Source organism: Saccopteryx bilineata, chromosome 12 (genome assembly GCF_036850765.1).
Source record: "Saccopteryx bilineata isolate mSacBil1 chromosome 12, mSacBil1_pri_phased_curated, whole genome shotgun sequence".
NCBI lineage: Eukaryota > Metazoa > Chordata > Mammalia > Chiroptera > Emballonuridae > Saccopteryx > Saccopteryx bilineata.
Window position 1 is genome coordinate 8234093 of NC_089501.1, and position 19671 is coordinate 8253763.

The 19671-nt window shown below is 45.4% G+C and overlaps 1 protein-coding gene across 2 annotated transcripts in view; it reads right to left on the minus strand.

Moving 5' to 3' along the window:
- Positions 1–2593: 2593 nt before the first annotated feature.
- The window catches only part of TRAF3IP2 (TRAF3 interacting protein 2), a 60742-nt gene continuing 43664 nt past the window's right edge, over positions 2594–19671 (minus strand). For both annotated transcript variants that reach the window (XM_066247762.1, XM_066247761.1), the window contains exons 4-9: positions 19294–19472; positions 16778–16866; positions 10437–10505; positions 9317–9433; positions 5473–5547; positions 2594–3175 (exon numbers count right to left, since the gene is read on the minus strand). In XM_066247762.1, the coding sequence (XP_066103859.1) occupies positions 3029–3175; positions 5473–5547; positions 9317–9433; positions 10437–10505; positions 16778–16866; positions 19294–19472 (676 nt within the window). In that variant the 3' untranslated portion in view covers positions 2594–3028. The remainder of the gene's footprint in view (positions 3176–5472; positions 5548–9316; positions 9434–10436; positions 10506–16777; positions 16867–19293; positions 19473–19671) is intronic.

Sequence of the window (19671 nt, forward strand, 5' to 3'; positions counted from 1 at the left end):
TGTTCCAAACAGCTATGTATTATTCCAACAAGTGCCACTCTTGCAGCATCAGAAGTGTAAGGGAACGATGAATAGAACAGATTTCAAAATAAAAACCTTTTTCATTGTTTTTGTTTTGGAGACCAGCAAGATAAAACTAAAAAGAAATTGATCTGACTCTTGGCAGGTTTTGTCTGTAAGCTTTACGAATGTGTCAAGGTCTTTTCAGTTGTGCCTTGGTTTCGTATCATACCAGTACAGAATAAATATGCCAAGCTACTCCGTGAAAAGCCACACTCCATATAATCACAGCAATAATTAATTCCCCAAAGGATTTCCCACAGAAAGAGTTGCAACATGATCATTTAATTCTCCTGCCACCAGAGGTCAGAGGTACATCTTCCCTCAAGCCTTCTGTATGTTCATGAGGCTCAGTTTACCTCTGGGAGATACTGGGTCAGTTGTTGAACAAATCTGCCATTAAAAACCAGAATGCTTCCCATGCTCACCAAATAAATGTCTGCAGACTAGAAACCAGGATATCTAGGTTCTAGCCCAACTTAGACAAGTCACGGTTTCTAAGGGCCCCAATTTTCTCATGCGAAAAAAACAAAACAGAACGGCACGTTTGTGGGATTTCTAGGATATTTTCCAGAATGAAAATTCCATGACAAATAAATGATATGAAAATTAAATTTATTTTAGCGCTATTTCTTTTTCTTTCTTTTTCCTTGCTAGCTCATTCTTTCTCTCTTTTATTGAGTTCTTCATTTCCAGAATGTCTGTTCAGGTTCTTTTTAAGGTTTCAGTCTCTTTGGTATGTACTCATATTGTTCACTGATTTTTTATTTCTGAGTTTATCAAACTCACTGAGTTTTTTCAGAACTGCAATCTTGACTTCTGTCATTCAAATCACATATTTCCATGTCTTTAAAAGTTTATATTCTGAAGAGTTTTCATTTTTTTTCTAAGCTGCCTCATCACCTTGGTTACTTGTGGTATTGGACGGGTTCCTTCTCCGTCCATTATGTATGAGTGACACGTGTTTTTAGTTCTTGCACTGCTCTGGCTTTTCAGATCTCTGTGACTTTGGCGCCTTTCCTCCTGCCTGGTTTTTGTTTATTTGGTTGGTGGGCTCATATTGAGCCATTTATCTTGAAAAATAGTGCATAGTCTTTCAGGATGAGTGGCATATCCATATCTACTTTGTGATATTTTCCCACAATCTAACCTTCCTTGTCTTTCCAGTTTCCCCTAGGAGGTGGGTCTCACTGATTCTTCTTGGTTCATTAAGAACAAACAGAAAGATCCTGTGTTTTGAGAGACTCTTTCTGGATCATTTCCCAATGATCATAGGACTTCGTAATCCATTTGGCAAAGGTGATGGTGACAAAGGGGTGTTTGGCAAAGTGGATGAGGGGGTTGTTGAAACGGCTCAGGTTGGGAAGAACGCTTGGCAAGACATCATGAAACAAGGTCTGGAATGTTCAAAAACAGATTTATTTAATAGGGAAAAAAAGGCTTATCAACTATAATAATTTTTCTGAGCACTGAGCTGAGAAATAGCTAGTCTGATACTTTGGTTATTAGCCATGAACTGAGTTCTCTTTGAACAATATGCAGGTTAAACTAAACAGGCACATTTTGAAACCAGGTACACTGAAATTAAAAATTACACGTTAAATTTTAAGTCAGTCACTAAACATTCTACCAGAATTTAACTTTGCATTCTGCACACCTCACTCCTAAAATCATTGAGGTCTCACTAAAGCCTGAGGTGAAGGGATTATTTTTCCAGAGTGAGCCGTACCTACCTCCACCTCTACATATCAATGTGTGAGGACCAGGGTTGTGTCTAAATAAATCACGTGTTACTCTTGTTGTCGTTAAAACTCCTTTGATGTCTGTGGTCATCAGATTTCACAGAAACTTCAGGGGTCAAACTGTCATCACTTGGCCAGGTGTTGTACGTGTGCACATGTGCACACTTTTTTTTCTTCTTCTAGTGCCACCAGCTGCACTGCTTTAAGGACTATTTGTAGAACAGCAGGGACCTTCCCTCCTCATTCACCTGGGATGGGAATAGTGGCTGAGTGCTCAGGAGAGGTCTCTGAGGGAGGAAGGGCTAATAACATCACACTATTAAACCTCTGCAAACGAGAAACATTTCAGAGTACTAATTGCTGACGTCATTCTATTTGTAACTGTAGATGGAATACTTAATGATGCTATCCGCTTGGGCAAAAAAAAAGATAATAAAAAGAGAGAAAGGAGACTTGAAGTTTGTGTTTGGGGTGTTTTCCAGGCATTTTGAGTTAATCAAACAAGTCAGTTGGTTCTGCCGAGTTTCAAATGCTATGAAAGTAAAGGTACTTGTTAAGATTCTTACATATGAGTATTTAAGGTATACTAGCTTTTTTCTTTTCTTTTCTCTTTCTTTTTTACTTTTTTTTTAAACAAAGACATTCATCTTACTCAGCAGACATCTAGGTTATAATATAAATAAAATCTAGTGTTCTGAGAAGTGTTATTGATATCAGTGGAAGCAACTGCCTAAACATATTATTATAAATTAATATATATCTATCTTCTTTGCGATAAGTGAAACACAATGTTACAAAAGAGTACACATTTTATTATTTGTACACAAATCATTCTGGCCTGAGGCCACACAAGCATCTGGCTAACACATAAAAGTGGCCTAAAGCAATGGGAGGCTGTTTGTGGTCGTTTACATGTATCGCAGCGTCACTTATAGAATCTACTTGCTAAGCAGTGAGGCGCCCGGAATGGACAAGTCAGACTGTTCGGAGCAACGGACGGTACACGTAAGAGGCAGGGGATGCAGAGCAGCCTCAGCCTCCATTTCAAAGACAGGGTCTGTGGTGGTCTCAGGAGGAAAAAGACTCTGCAGAACAGGTTTTCTGGGGTTGGAGGGCCCCTCAGGGAGCAACTGGAAACAAACAGCTGTGAATGTTGCCAACCAGCCTCAGCTAGAAGAGTCCCTGTCAAAGCGGGCCCGGCCCCAGTGGTCTGGGGAGGGAGGGTGTCACAAGGGGACCACCTGCAGGGTGGGCAGAGGCCCCCGGGGAGGAGCCACGTATTCTTCCTCTCTGAGCAGCCGCAGCAGGATGTTTTTTTTGTTCTTGGGCCAGCTGTAGACGTGAGTGTTCTGCAGCCAGGTGGGCACGTGCTCCTAGGGGTGAGAGAATGACAGGAGCAAAGGCCATTAGAGAAAAACCTGGATTCCAGATCCCAGGCTTAGTTCCCAAACATCTACGGCTTTCCCCTCAGGGGCGTTTCTATCAAATGATCCTGGGAGTTGTGCTGTTTTGCTTTTGGAAGGGGTTAGCATGTGACATGCTCTTGGCTTCCGGTATAAGCTGTATATCTCATTATAGAAACCACATGTGCACTGCATTTTCTGTCAGTCTCCCAGACTACCTGCCCTTTGCATTTCAATGTGCCTTTCACCACCCTCACATAAAAGGGGTAGGACCGGGGTCATGCAGAGTGATGCAAATTCCCCTGTGACTTTGTAAGAAGTATGCTAAGGCTGTGGGCTCAATCTAATTCATTATCCTCTCACTCCAGCCACAGGTCTGACCTGCAGTAGGGGGAGGGAGCCAGCAGACCTCAGTCATCAGGCAAAGGCAGAGACTGTGAGCTGGGGACCATGGGGGTAAAATTTTAGACTGCCCTCATGGAGTGGACATTCTGTTGGGGAAAGACAGATAATGAATAAGTAAAATGTATAGTGTATTCGGTGGTGATATATGCTGTAGAGAAAGGGTTTAGGCAGTGCTGGGGCCAAGGTGAATTGTCTGCAGTTTGGAATAGGGTGCTTAGGAAAAGAGCAGGGGGGTCAAGCTTTGCAGGGTCTGGGTCCAGGCAGGCTGAAGAGCCAGAGCAAACATACAATGACGGGAGCGTGCCTGGCCGGTTCAAGGAGAAGAGCAAGTGAGAGAGAGGCAAGGGGGTCTGGAAGTAGAGGGGGCTGTGTCACATAGGGCCTTGGCGGTTTTTCTCTGAGTAGATGGCAGTCCTTTGGAGATTACAGAATGAGCTGAGAAGTGACACCTGCCATGTGTCAGGCATCATGCTGGGTATTGATAAGACCCAAATGAAAAAGACACAGTTACTGCCTTGAACAGTTAATAGTCTTATGAGGGAGTCAAAATATAAAGAAAAAGAAACTATTTTTCTAGGCAATGGGATACCCAGGGTGCAGGCAGCAGGAGTGGTCTTCCCTAAGCACAGGCAGCAAAGGGACTGACTGTCCGAAGAAGTTTCAAAAACCAACTAAAAGTTGGTTGGCTTTTTCTATCATCATGCTCCAGTAATTCTAACCAGTTACTCCCAGTGCCTTCATCCCAACCACGTATCATTGAATCAAGGTCAGCACAGGGGAAGAGAGATCAGGGAGGCTAGAGAGATTGGGTGACAGAAGGAGAAGCGAGAGTTCACTAGACAGAGAAGTCAGGGAAGGGCACTGCCAGAGAGGAAACAGAGAGCAAAGGCACAGAAACAGAGAAGAACAAGGCATAGATGAGGTGCTGAAACAGTCCAGAATGATCAGAGCAGAGTCACCCGCACGTGTGACAGGAGAGGAGGCTGAGCATGTGGGCACAGCCCTCTTCTAAGGAACCTCATATGTCATGCTAAAGAAAGATGGAGATGATCTTGTAGTCAGTGGGAAACCACTACAAAATTTCTAAGCTGGAGAGGATCAGATCTACGTTTTGGATATTCCTCTTTGATGGCAGAGCAATGAGAGCCCGGGCAAGGGACAGAAAGGCATACTATTGTGCAGACTGTGACCTGTACAAGCCTAGGTTCCCATTCAACACACTGGAACCCTCCCTCATCCAGGGCAAACGTCTAATGCCGTCCTGACACCTGGAAATCCTCCAGGGTGGAGCTGGGCCTGAGCTAAGGGTGCTGGGTCTGACTCTCAGGACCACTAAGCCACTGCGTTCCCTTTGCCAGCCTGGTGCATGGCCTCAGCTGGTTTTTGTTCCCCTCTGTCAAACTTGCCAGCATGCCCTTCTGCTGCAAACACCCTCATATGAACCACAGCAAAATTCACTTTGGTAACTGTGCAGATTTAATTCCTGTGTTCTACAGCTTTGAGAGCTGAACTATGTGCCACAAAATACTTCTCTGGAACAGCCAGCAAAAAAATGTACACATCTTGACTTTTATGTACAAGAGATAAGAAGTATCAGATGAACAGTCTCTTTTAGCTCATGAGTTAAAACACAAACTACTTCTTTGTGTGTAATGGCTCTTTGAACAATTAGGATAGAGATGGTCTCTCAGATAACACTGGATTCATGTTGCTGAACTGAGTAGTACAACTTGTTGATTTTTCTGGTAACACCCTTATATCTAAGGATGATAAAGAGTGAGTTGACAAGGTCTCCCACTAAAATCCCAGAGAGCAAACAAAGCATAAGCTTGAATTCTAACATTTTCTATTTGTTTGTTTACCTTCTTAGCATTTGGAAAAAGCACAGGGATGAATCTGAAATTCATGCTTCCTTGTTTTATGAACTCAATCTGCATCTGGAACAGAACAAATTCAAGGTTTAATTTCAGGAACCAGAATGAGGAGCTGAAGTATCCACAGCTATGCAGCCCACTGCCCCTTCACTCTGATTTCCCTATTTGAGTGCCACACCCTTATAATTTGACGCTCTCCCTGTCACACATCTGTGCCATTTACTCATTCGCCAATCATTTATTGAAGGTCTATTCAAAGTCAGGCTCCATGCTAGACTTTGGGTTTTAAGGTTTAAGATACCTTCTAGGGCCTGCATATCAGCTCACAGAAGCCAGATGTGTGCTTCTTCCCAATTCTGTGTTCAGTGACTTCCCATTGGTAGCTTGATATTGGCTATGGTGAGAGTATTTATACCATGGAAATGGTCAAATGCTATGAATCGGGATTTTGGGGGGTAGTGGGAGAACCAGTTTACCAGAATACCCCTGACACAAAGCCTGTCCTCACAAAGCCATCAAGTTAGTGAGCAGTCAGAAAGGTAAATTACCAACCCCAGTGCAGTGTGAAAAGTATGAACAAATTGCTGCGGAAGCCCTAAATGGGGGCCATCCATTTATATCAGTGCTTTGAGGACAGTTAGAAGGGAGATGTGTCATCTGGATACTGGAATAAGAATTTGGTCAAGCAGGGAAAACGGGGGAGAAGGGAGGATGTTCTCAGTAGAGCATATGTCCGGAGGTGTGGAAGTATGTCAGTGGGTGCGGACAGCTAGTCATGCTTCGCATCTAGAGCACAGAATGGGCGTGGGAGGGCTGGGAGGTCAGCGTGATGAGCTCTGCCTTCCAAGCTTTAGGTTTCCCACACCAGTTCCAATCTGCTCTGACACTGCAGTGGCCCAAAAAGGTTTAGCTGCCAAGAACTCTATCAAAACCAGAATTTTCAATATGAGAGGAGTCAGAGTCTTCCAAATTCTGTGACTAGCACCAAGTTTTCAGTCTTCTGATGACAAGGAGGTGAGGAATTATGCATTCCCAACTATTTCATCTTCCAATTGATTTTTATTACAGAGGGATCTCATCGTGCATGGAATAAAAACAGAACCGATGGAAACGTGATAGTGGAGATGACTCGTTACTGAATTCACCAAATAAACCCCTTTTGAACATACACTCTTACATATTCATACTTATTTGCACACACGCACAATCACACAACACACACACAAACTGTCCGCAAGGTGTTTTCTCAGAGCCACTTCCCTTTGAAAAATCAGATGACAACACCAAAAGCATGTTTGAAAATGGCCCAAGTAGTAGGCAGCTAAAAGCCCCAACCACATCCACACAAACACGTGAAAGGAAGGGCACAGTTTACAAGTTAAAAGTAAAGGGCTGGGCTCTGGCCAGTTGGCTCAGTGGTAGAGTGTCGGCCTGGCATTCAGGAGTCCTGGGTTCGATTCCCGGCCAGGGCACACAGGAGAAGCGCCCATCTGCTTCTCCACCCCTCCCCCTCTCCTTCTTCTCTGTCTCTCTCTTCCCCTCCTGCAGCCAAGGCTCCATTGGAGTGAAGTTGGCCCGGGCGCTGAGGATGGCTCTGTGGCCTCTGCCTCAGACGCTAGAGTGGCTCTGGTTGTAACAGAGCAACGCCCCAGATGGGCAGAGCATTGCCCCCTGGTGGGCGTGCCGGGTGGATCCCGGTCGGGCGCATGCGGGAGTCTGTCTGACTGCCTTCCCATTTCCAACTTCAGAAAAATACAAAAAAATAAAAAATAAAAAAAAAGTGAAGGGCTGGATCTAGTTTCTGACTTCCAGGACACCGGATACTGCACACTTTTGTTTGTTCACTAGGCTGCTCCATCTGTAGAGGGGCCAACCAGCAGCCGTTGGCCCCTTCTCTTTCTCTTCTGTTTCCAGATACTGGCTTTCTGTGAGGTCGTGGGATCTCTGATGCAGTTCCTCCTCAGCACCTCTTCACTCCCGCTGCCCTGGAGTTGGCTGCTGCCTGGAGGGGCTGGGAGGGCGGCCAGGTGGGCAGAAGGCACTGCTGTATTTGACTCTTCAGCCCCTTCAGTGATGAGGAAGAGCCCAAGATATCACTGCCCCCAAAAACCAAGTTTGGAGACAATCTGGTTCATAGCCAGGCACCGTCAGAAAAGGTCTAGGCTGAGCTGTGTGTGACTGGTGCCTGGCATCGCCACACACCAGCAGAGCTTGACAGGTTTTCTCAGGAACGGTTAGGGACCTGGAGCCCTCCCCACACACCAGCTGTCGGCTCCCGGGCCTGGCGGATCCCAGAAATGCAGGCAGAACATCGAGTGCTTTGGGGCCATGTGGACACGCAACAACAGACAGCCATGGGGTGGCAGTACCCAGAGCCAGCCATGACCTTTTAGGGCACAAGTGATATTTTTCTGGGCCTTGCCCATGGGCCGGGAGACTGGGAGACAATGGAATAACAAGGAAGCTCGTCTCCTGACTCTTCGGTCTTACTCTATGACCTCACCATTTTGCTCTGGCTTTTACTTTGTTTTGGTTGGGTCAGAGCTCAGAGAAGTGGTCGGCACATGATAGAAGAGGAGACAGAGACCCTGAAAACCCGGATGAAGAACACCCACCCACCCTGCCTCTCTCCTGTGCTCCTGATCCACAGGACAGACCTGACTTAAGGCAGGTTCTCCTAATGTAAAGCTGCAAGCCCCTCGACTGCCCAACTGTCTCCTGCCTTGTGCTGCTTGCTCACTCCATCTGGACCACTTCCGCTTCCTGCCCTGTCCTCTGGCCCAGTCAGTGACCCTCATGCCCATGCCAGGTGCCCCCCCCGCCGGGAATGTTAGGCTGAAATAGAGCTTACACGTTCCATCCAGTCCAGTGATTTTCGAGCCTTAAATTTCAGAATCCTTGGCAAACGAGCCTGAGAAAGGCAGATGAGCTCTGGCTGAGGTGGGCTGGGAGGCTCAGTGCACCCACACTCTGAGCACATGCGAGCACCCATTAGGGACTCCGGGGGAGAGTTTGGAAGTCGCAAGTCTAGTGTGGCATCCTAGTCAAGCATGACTCTCTCTCTACGGTATCTCTACACTCATGAAAAGCAGGAAGACTGCTGGCCCAGAGAACAGCCAGTTCTAAAGCTGGGTGGTATTTTCAGTCAGAATGTTCTATCTGATGCTGAGTAAGTCTACCTCCCTTTAAATTTCTCCCTCTGGTTTTAGTTTGACCAGGCCTCATACTTCATGAGTTATAAACAATTGTTCCCCTATATAGATCATCCAATATGTGCAGTCCCCTTCAAAGACATTTCATTTAATCTCTGCAACAGCATAAGTATTGGTGACCCATTTTTCAAATAGAGACCTGAAGGCACAGAGGGGTGTAAGCACTTGGCCCATGGTACCACAGCCTGCACATGAGGAAGCTGAATTTGAACCAAGTCTATCTGACACAATAGCAAGAGCTCTTTCCACTAGGCTTCCCTGCCTCTGTGAAAAGGCAGGGAACAGGACATGATGCCGATACAGGAACCTTGCTCCTCACAGCCCTGTGTGCTGCCCCTCCTAGGACTCCACACTTGTTGGTAGACAATCAAGCTGGCAGAGCGCTGCTTTCAAGAATCTTAGAACTTAGAGATCACAGATCCGTCTCCCCTTGTGGAGTCTCGGATGTGTGGTGAATTGCCCAAGGTCTCAAAGGTAGGTGGATCTGAACCCACATCCCCCGGACTTTTCACTGGTCACCATGCCACCTTCGCTTGGTCTCTAGTACAGGACAGGCCTTCACAGAGGAAACAGCCCGTCTCTGGGGGCCGGTGAGGCGCTGCGGTTCCATCCCCACTCACCATCCGATGAATGTACTTAGTATGTAAGCCATGCTCATCCTCGTCCAGCTGCGACTCAGCGCCTTCCACATCCTGTTTGTATTTGGGGCTGATTGCTACGATTATCATCACTGTCTTCTGTTAATGAGAGGGAGAAAGCATGTTTATGAAAGTGTAAAGTGTGGTCCATTTGGTGAAGGCAGTCTGGAACCTGGCCAGCAGGGCTGTAAGCGTTCTCTGACACAGTGGAGGATGGTGCTGGGCTCGTTCTGTGCGAGCAGTGCGAGGCAGTGGCCTCCACGCGGGCAGACGCCTGTCTCCCTTTTTCCCGTGTCTCCCTCCCCAGCTCTCTTCAAACACACACAGCAGATGGCTCCGAGAGGAGCTCTCCTAAATGGATGCGGTTTTGCCACCATCTTCCACAACCATCACTAATAAACAGCTAATGAAAGCTCGAATCACTAAGTGATCCTACATAGAGGCAAAAAGGCTCTGCAGCATCAATGATAAAACCCCCTCCCTCCCATAGCTGGAGCTGAGCTGCCAGTTACTGCGCTCCTGACTGCCCTGCTGTGGCACGATGCGCCAGCAGTCGGGAGGGCCAGACCCTCTGCACAAAGCAAACGTCAGGCTGCAGACAAAAGGAAAAGCCACAAAACCCCACCCTGCTGAGACTCGGTCCCCTAGAGCTCTCGCGCCGAAGGAAGCAGCCGAGTGCCGACATGGACACGCTGGCAGCAATCAATTTCTCTCTTGTTAAAGCACCAAGTACCCGGGAAAGCTCTTCTGCCCCGTCCTGCAGATCACTTGGGGTGGCCTTAGATTAAATTGAATTCTGCCGCTCCCTCCTTACTCCCACCTTCATTTCTTCCTTTCCTGTTCTGGTCAAAAAAATTGTTTGTCTGATTGTTATCAACCACCTGTGTCTGGTTTGACCGTTATTTCCTGCCTGTGCCTGTCTAGGAGGGCGACCCCATCCTTCCTTGCCAAATCTGCACGGCTGCCGACAAGGGAGGCTTTGTTGGGACTTTCTCGGCTTTGGACTTGGTGGGTGTGCCAGTGCTTCTTTCATAAAATAACTTCACAAGCTTATTGTCCTTTCTCACCAGAATATGAACTCGGACTTTTGGAATGCACTTACATCTCTAAGGTAGCGTTCCATCCACTTAATGATATCAATGCCTCGGATTCTATCCTCAAAAATGTCAATCTACAAGAAAAAGATGGGGGAGGTGGTGCTTAATGAGAAGCTTTTTCTAGATGCAGAGCAAGAGAAAACATGAGACTATATACATTTAACATGGAACAATTCACTAATGCTTTTTGCAGGGAAGAGAATGTAAGTCTAAAAAACAAAATGCAATTTTCTTAAAACATTCCTTATTTCAACATTAGTAGGCACTGTACTATTTAACAGTCATAATTAGGATATACAAGTATGCATTAAAATATATCTTTGCCTCTTGTACAATAATTGTGTTTTAAAAAATTTGACAGACATGGACCACCAAGTTGGATGTAAGACAAGAATATACAAACCAATTATATATAGATGTTGGAAGGCAAACATGATTCTGGAACATTTTAATGGGTGGATAGATGGTGTGCAAGTATTGAGATAAAACTGTGGTGCTTTACTTGCCTCAGTCAGGTCATTATTATGGCATTATATCAGGCTTCAATCTATATGTTTAAAAAGGATTGTATGGAACTTGGAGCAAATCCAAGGAATAGTCACAAAAACAATTACTAAGGTGGTGGGAGAAAGGTTTATGATAAAAATCAAGCAGTAGAGCCTGACCAGGCAGTGGCGCTGTGGATAGAGCATTGGACTGGGATGCGGAGGACCCAGGTTCGAGACTCCGAGGTCACCAGCTTGAGTGCAGGCTCATCTGGCTTGAGCAAAGCTCACCAGCTTGGACCCAGGGTCGCTGGCTCGAGCAAGGGGTTACTCGGTCTGCTGTAGCCCCACAGTCAAGGCACATATGAGAAAGCAATCAATGAACAACTAAGGTGTCGCAACAAAAAACTAATGATTGATGCTTCTCATCTCTCTCCGTTCCTGTCTGTCTGTCCCTGTCTATCCCTCTCTCTGACTCTCACTCTGTCTCTGTAAAAAAAAAAAAAGAAAATCAAGCAGACCTTTTGGGCCTTGAAAAGACATATTAAATAAAGTGTTTGAAGGGAAGAAAAGACAGTTATTTTCTGTTTTACAGAAGACTAAGTACACAGTCTTTCTTGGGCTCAGATGTGTCCTGCAGCCAGAGCGTAGTGAACGTGTTCAAGGTGCTCTTGGTTGGAAGGGGGATTATATGCTGCAGTGGGTGATGCAGGGAGAGTGTCCTTGAGGAGGCGTCAGTTGATTCAACCATGCTGCTCCCAGAGCAGTTGTTCTAAATGTCACTCTGCTATTTAGGACTGGTCAAGTCATGTCCTACTCATTCAGCAAGACTTCCAAGCCACCGATGACCTAGTCTTACCTCTTTTCCCCAGATGCCCTGCGTACTGTACTCCCCACACTGGTGCCCCTGCACTGCACCCTGAAAGCACAGGCCACACCCCCTGTTCGCTGAGTCCTCCCCACACACTGACTTCCCCCTCCTCACCCCACCAAACTCTACCCCATGGTGACCAATAATGGTACTGGACAATTAACACGTCATTTTAACATTCTTTTATCTACCAAGTGTCTCACTGATGTCTGCCTTAGCTCTTCAACCTGGTTCTAAGCTTCCCAGAACGAGATCGTACACCAAACTGGCAGATACATACAGTACATGGTACAAGTTCAGAATCTGTTTCTCTACTGATGGGACATCAAAAATGGAATGGCATTCCTTTTGGTTTGGATGGCCATTTGCTGCTTTAAAATGTCTGAGGTCTACAACATTGTGATGATAGCCAAAAGGAAAAGGGGTGGGGGGCTAGGTAAAAGTAGGCAAAGTGGGGGGAATGGGGAAGGAGAGAGACTTTGCTTGGGGTGATGGGTGCACAGTGCAGTGTGCAGATGATGTTTTGTTGAGTTGTACACTTAAAACCTATATGGCTTTATGAATCACTGTCACCCCAATAAATTCAATAAATAAATAACAAAGTAAAAAAATGTTTGGTGTCCAATGACTGCATTGAGTAATCTTGAGAAAGCTTTGATATCTCTCTGTTACTATGTCAGTAATCCATTTCTATTATACAAGACAGAGCACCATAATGTTAGGGCTGGGGAGAGACAGACAACTTAGCTCTACTCTTGGTTCTACTGCTGCCTTCTGTACTTCCCACCTGCATGACTTTGGAAACATTAATAAAATTCTCTAAGTCTTACTATCTTCATTTGTAATATGTGGTTAATAAGTGAACTTCCAAGGGTGGTTGTGAGGATAAAAATGAGTTAACATGGAAAAGGCATATCACAATACCAGGCATGATGTAAGTACTCAATAAGTGGCTATTACTATATATTATTCCTGCATCTAAATTATTCCCTGCTGTGAGCTGGACATTTTGGGATGCACAATGTACTGGATGTCTTCCATTTGTCACTCCAGATCTCTGGCAAAGTCCACAGCTTTTGTCCAGCCAAATTCCCCACATGGCTACTGTTATGGGACAAATTGTGCCTCCCCCCCAAAAAAAAAATCATGTTGAAGTCTTAACCCCCCGTGCCTCAGAATGTAAATGTGTTTGGAGATAGGGCTTTTAGAGGTTATCAATGTCAATAAAGTCATACGGGTGGTCTCTGAGCCAATATGACTGGTGTCCTATAGGACGAGATTAGGACACAGAGGAAAGACCAGGTGAAGACAGGAGAAGATGGCCATCTGGAAGCCAAAGAAGAAGCCTCAGAATGAAATAAATCCTGCTAAAAACCTTGATCTTTTTTTTTTTTTTTTTTTTTTGTATTTTTCTGAAGCTGGAAACGGGAAGAGACAGTCAGACTCCCGCATGCGCCCGACCGGGATCCACCCGGCACGCCCACCAGGGGCGATGCTCTGCCCCTCCAGGGCGTCGCTCTGCCGCGACCAGAGCCACTCTAGCGCCAGGGGCAGCGGCCAAGGAGCCATCCCCAGCGCCCAGGCCATCTTTGCTCCAATGGAGCCTTGGCTGCGGGAGGGGAAGAGAGAGACAGAGAGGAAGGAGGGGGGGGGATGGAGAAGCAAATGGGCGCTTCTCCTATGTGCCCTGGCCGGGAATCGAACCCGGGTCCCCTGCACGTCAGGCCGACGCTCTACTGCTGAGCCAACTGGCCAGGGCCAAAACCTTGATCTTGAACGTCTAGCCTTTATAACCATGAGGAAATAAATTTCTGTTGTTTAAGCTTCCCAGTCTGTGGTACTTGATGGCAGCCCCAGCAAACCAACACAGCCATCCTTTCAGGTGGCAGTGACCACTGCTCCTTGCCTCTTTAGACCTAGGGGTGGTAGCAACTCCCTGCTTTTGCTCATCCCAGGGTAGTACATGATTCCCTGTGGATTCTCCAAAACTTATTGAGAGCTTTGAAATAGTCCTTTTTAAAAACTCTCCTTAAACCCTCATCCGCTGTTGGTGGGAATGTAAAGTAGTACAACCATTATGGAAGAAAGTATGGTGGTTCCTCAAAAAACTGAAAATAGAACTACCTTATGACCCAGCAACCCCTCTACTGGGTATATACCCCAAAAACTCAGAAACATTGATACGTAAAGACACATGCAGCCCCATGTTTATTGCAGCATTGTTCACAGTGGCCAGGACATGGAAACAGCCAAAAAGCCCGTCAATAGATGACTGGATAAAGAAGATGTGGCACATATACACTATGGAATACTACTCAGCCATAAGAAATGATGACATCGGATCATTTACAGCAAAATGGTGGGATCTTGATAACATGATACGAAGCGAAATAAGTAAATCAGAAAAAACCAGGAACTGCATTATTCCATACGTAGGTGGGACATAAAAGTGAAACTAAGAGACATTGATAAGAGTGTGGTGGTTATGGAGGGGAGGGGGAAAAGGGAGAGGGAAAGGGGGAGGGGGAGGGGCACAAAGAAAACTAGATAGAAAGTGACAGAGGACAATCTGACTTTGGGTGATGGGTATGCAACATAATTGAACGACAAGATAACCTGGACTTGTTATCTTTGAATATATGTATCCTGATTTATTGATGTCGCCCCATTAAAAAATAAAATTATTAAAAAAAAAAACTCTCCTTAAATTACCCATTAAGGGATTTTTTTTGCTTATTTTTTTTTGTTTTACCTTTAAGGAGATCTTAATGTATCAATCTAGTCACTTAGCTATCAGTACTGGGCTCTGTGATTCTACCACAGGGATTCATAGTGATGAGGGTCATAGAGAGACTGAAATTCTTCCCAAGCAGCTCCTGATTGTTAAGGTCACAAAAACCTGTCCTTTTCTCCCGGGGCCATCAATATGCTTATTTGGAAATGAACAAAAGTAAGGTTTTTTTCTGAAATGTTGGCCACAGGTCCTGTAATATTATGACTTTATATCATGGTTGCTACAACACTTTCTTATGAGAAATGAGAAATTGAAATGCTGGTCTCTATATATAGTCATGGAATTGCACTGTATAAATTGTATGCTCTTTTAAACTTTCAAACACTTCCATTAAAAAAATACACACACACACACACACAGTCTGACTAGGTGGTAGCACAGTGGATAGAACATTGGACTGGGATGCGGAGGACCCAGGTTCGAAACCCTGAGGTCGCTGGCTTGAGCGTGGCCTCATCTGCCTTGAGTGTGGGCTCACCAGCTTGAGTGTGGGGTTGCTGGCTTGAGCGTGGGATCATAGACATGACCCTATGGTCACTGCTTGAGCCCAAAGGTTGCTGGCTTGAAGCCCAAGGTCTCTGGCTTGAGCCCAAGGTCGCTGGCTTGAGCAAAGGGGTCACTTGCTCTGCTGTAACCCCCCCCAGCCCCCAGGGTCAAGGCACATATGAGAAAGCAATCAATGAACAACTAAGGTGCTGCGACTATGAGTTGATGCTTCTCATTTCTCTCCCTTCCTGTCTGTCTGTCCTTATCTGTCCCTCTCTCTGATTCTCTCTTTATCCAAAAAAATAATAACAAATAAATAAATAAAAAGAAATATATATATAGTAAAGAAAAAAATCCAAATAAAAACTGCTGTTAAGGGCCCTGGCCGGTTGGCTCAGCGGTAGAGCGTCGGCCTAGCGTGCGGAGGACCCGGGTTCGATTCCCGGCCAGGGCACACAGGAGAAGCGCCCATTTGCTTCTCCACCCCTCCACCGCGCTTTCCTCTCTGTCTCTCTCTTCCCCTCCCGCAGCCAAGGCTCCATTGGAGCAAAGATGGCCCGGGCGCTGGGGATGGCTCTGTGGCCTCTACCTCAGGCGCTAGAGTGGCTCTGGTCGCAACATGGCGACGCCCAGGATGGGCAGAGCATCGCCCCATAGTGGGCGTGCCGGGTAGATCCCGGTCGGGCGCATGCGGGAGTCTGTCTGACTGTCTCTCCCTGTTTCCAGCTTCAGAAAAATGAAAAAAAAAAACAAAAAAAACCTGCTGTTAAATAATGTCAAATAATCTTTAAAATAGACATTTATTTACTAAGTATTCCCTTTTTTATCTTTTAATGTTCGTATCCATAGATAGTTCCCTTAATTTTTTGCCACTCTCTCGGATTCACCGTCACCAGATACCCAGAGGGTGCCTCTGGGAAGGAAGAGAAGTGATCTCAGTGTTTGAGGAAAACCAATCTTAAGGTTCCTGTGATATTTTATTTATCCTAAAGAAAAACTTACATGGCTTTAAGCTGTTGCTGTTGCAGGCCACTGCAGGGGGGCTGGAGGAGCACGTGCTTCCTGAGCTATTTTGGACTAAGATCACAGTAAACTGCAAGGCTGGGTTGCCTACCTCCCCTAGAGCTAGACTAGAACGAGCGAGAACCTGCCCATGTAGTAGAAGCATTGCTGCTGCTCCCCGGTGGGGAATGGCAGCTGCATAGGGACGGGGACCCAGGCTGCAGAGGGACCCTGGGTCCTCCGCATCCCAGTCCAATGTTCTGCTTCAAACCCCGCAGCCCAGTGCCCAACAAAGGACCTGGTCAAATAAGCAGGCGGCCTGGTGAAGCCTGCAGCCTCCTGCATCACCGGAAGTACAACCAAAGAGGGCATAACTGGTGAAAAAGGGTGAAGGCGCAGAGAGCAGCGGGAGGCTGGCGTTCCCCTCGGGCCAGAGGTCAGCTGCCTCCGGGTCCACACTAACACCTCTGGCTTTTCGGAGGTCCTCAGGGTCATGCATGTCAAGAGTATGCAGGAAAAACAGGCTGGAGACTTTGGATACATTAAAATAGAGAAAATACCTAAATTCATAAGCATTTAGTTCACAATCACATAAATCAAATAATATAGTTTAAAACATCAACAGCTATTTATCATTTGTTCTCTTTTGTCTTTCTTTTCCTGTGCTTACTTTAATTGTTTAGTGTTCTCTGTGGATAAAATACTTACTGCAGTTTGGAAGCCATTTACCAGCAAAAAGTTCACGAATTTCACCACCTCCATGGCTGTGTCCATAGAATAAGTGATAAAGACTTTCCCTAAAAGAGATTTTTCACGTTTATTAGAAACTAGTCAAATAATAGTAATTATATTTTGAACAATACTTGCAAAGTGTATGCAATGTCTTTTGTTCTCCTAGAATAATAAAAGGAAACCTCTGGATGAGGGTTGGTCTATGGCAGTGGTAGTCAACCTGGCCCCTACCGCCCACTAGTGGGTGTTCCAGCTTTTATGGTGGGCGGTAGCAGAGCAACCAAAGTATAAATAAAAAGATAGATTTAACTATAGCAAGTTGTTTTATAAAGATTTATTCTGCCAAACTTAGCGAAAATCCGACATAAAGTACTTGGTAAGTAATTATTATTATATGCTTTAACTTGTTGTAACTCTGCTTTATAAATTTTATAAAGTAAAGTTACTTCCCTACTTTATAAATCACCATTACTGTGGAACCGGTGGGCGGTTAGAAAATTTTACTACTAACAGAGATACAAAAGTGGGCGGTAGGTATAAAAAGGTTGACTACCCCTGGTCTATGGGCTTATGCCCACAACAGAGTGGATTGCTGTCTTCAGGACATAGATCCGCAGGCCCCGAGGAGCAGACCTCTGTCTAAGGGTGTGCAGACTGCTCAGGGTGCATGAGAGGCCCAGAGGAGAGTGCTGGCAGGCTGAGACAAGCTGAGATCTTCTGAAAAACCACATGACTCATTAGCAAAAAATCCATCCCCCAGAACCTGCGTGTCCTTAAGATCAGGCCACCGCCTGGTTTCTTAGAGACACTTGGCACTGTGCTTAAGGAATACTCTCACAGCAGGCTAAGAGGCTGAGTCTCCCTATGGGGCCTCCCTGCCGTGTCCTCCTTTGATCTCACAGGGCTCTCTGCTGCCTCGAACTCTTGCCTGACAAGAGCAAGTGAGGGGAGAGGGAAAGTGGTTCCCCACCCCCGTCTTCCTCCCCTTCCACTCAGTGCTGGGGGAAAGGCCAGGAAGTTGCAGTAGACGAAAGCACAACTCAGCAGTGTTAGTAAAAGTGCCTCTGGGCGGTCCGGCACCACTGACTCCTTCGCTCCTCCCTAGGTCAGCCGAGAGCAGCAGACAGTATTGTGCCTACACACTTGACCCAGTCAGCGTGAGAACCGGTGTTTTCTCAGGCTTAGACCTTGGGGAAATTATCTGGCTAGCCCGTTAATGTGATAGATGAACAATCTCTGAGTGTTGGTTTTTAGTCTGGAATGAACCCTCTAAATCTCAGGAAGCCCCTGGGGCAGAGAGTAGAGAAGAAAGTGGAGCTGGAAAGAAAATATGAGTCTGTATATATAATATTAATCTACACGTAGGCTCTTGTGTTCTGAAACACACTTCTCAGATGGAAGTGTGGACAGTGGTTGTACTGCCTCATTTGAGCAGCCAGGCATTTTGATGGCACTCAATTTTTCTTCTTAACACGTTATATTCAACCAATTTTATGTAAGAATTTTAGGACTCCCTTTATAGATTATGTTATGGTAAGATAAATATTATCTATAAACTGACACCAGAACTATATCCTATGAAGCGTAGGACCCATTCTCCAGAAATGCTCAAAATTAAAATATGTAAGATATTAAGAAGATTAAAATTTTTTTTTGAATGAAAAACAACAACAGATCATTGTAATACAAAATCTTTCAGTCCTAAATGACTAAAGCCCACAGCTTCCCAATAGGAGTCAGCAAATATAAGGGGTTTACTTTTCAAGCTTGGTTCAAAGCAGTGCCCGGATTTGGACAGGACTTCTTAGAATTACCTGAGCTGCTCTAGCAAGCACAGCAGAATATAACAATTTCACAAGTAGTGGCTGTTCTCTTACGATTTCTGGAACTTACTGTCCTGACTGACCTTAATATGAGAACATTTTGGTGATATTTCAACATTTTTGTTTCTGGCTGAAAAATGTGGAAAAAGAATCATCACCTGACACATAGTCGAATGTTTCTTTAAATAAAAGCCTTAGTTTGCACTTGGTTGTAAGGCACTATGGAGAATGTGAGACTGCTTTTTCCCAACAAGATTGCTCACGCCTACAGGAAATGACCTTGTTCTTGATGGCTGCTGCTAATTTATGGTGAGACGCTAGGTCCCGGGCCAATACCACATGGACATCCAATCAATTTGCCCAGGGACAAGTCCACTCAAGAGCATCATTTACAGGAGGGAAAGAGCACTGGGGCTATTTGTTGCTGGAGTGTATGAGTAAGAAAAGCTAGTGGTAAGCACTTTGTGAGTATTCCTGTTGCTCTCAAGTCACTAAAAATATTCATACAAAATGCTGGTTACTTTTTTAGCAAAAAGCAAAAAAGTAAATTTTATTTTATTGTGTATATGAGAAATACCCAAGATTATGGATGGATAATCATGAAGTACTCTCAAAATATATATAAGACTGAACAAGAAGAAGGGGGGAAAAATGTTGGAAACAACTTACGCAATTCTTCTGGCAAGTTGCTTATTTTCAGAGTTCCTCTAGCTGGAGGGTTACTCGGGGGTCTAGGGACAGCAGCTGGGGACGGAACCTGGGGACCCTGTGGCCTCAGCTCTGCAGGATACTCTGAGGACTCCTCGGGAGCTCCAGCTCTGTTAGGTGGCTGGTTACACAGCTGGTCTCTGGAAAGGAATACATTTAAATAAATTTCTTATTCTCAACAAAAGCATACTTTGAAGGACAGGAAGGCTTTAAGAACTATGGGAAGATACCAGTGAGCTACTTCTGCTTCCATTTCTTTTCTGAGCCAGAGGGACAGGATTGCTCCTGGAGTTTTGCTCAATCAGCAATAGCATAGGTTGCCATATGTAAGGTCAAAGG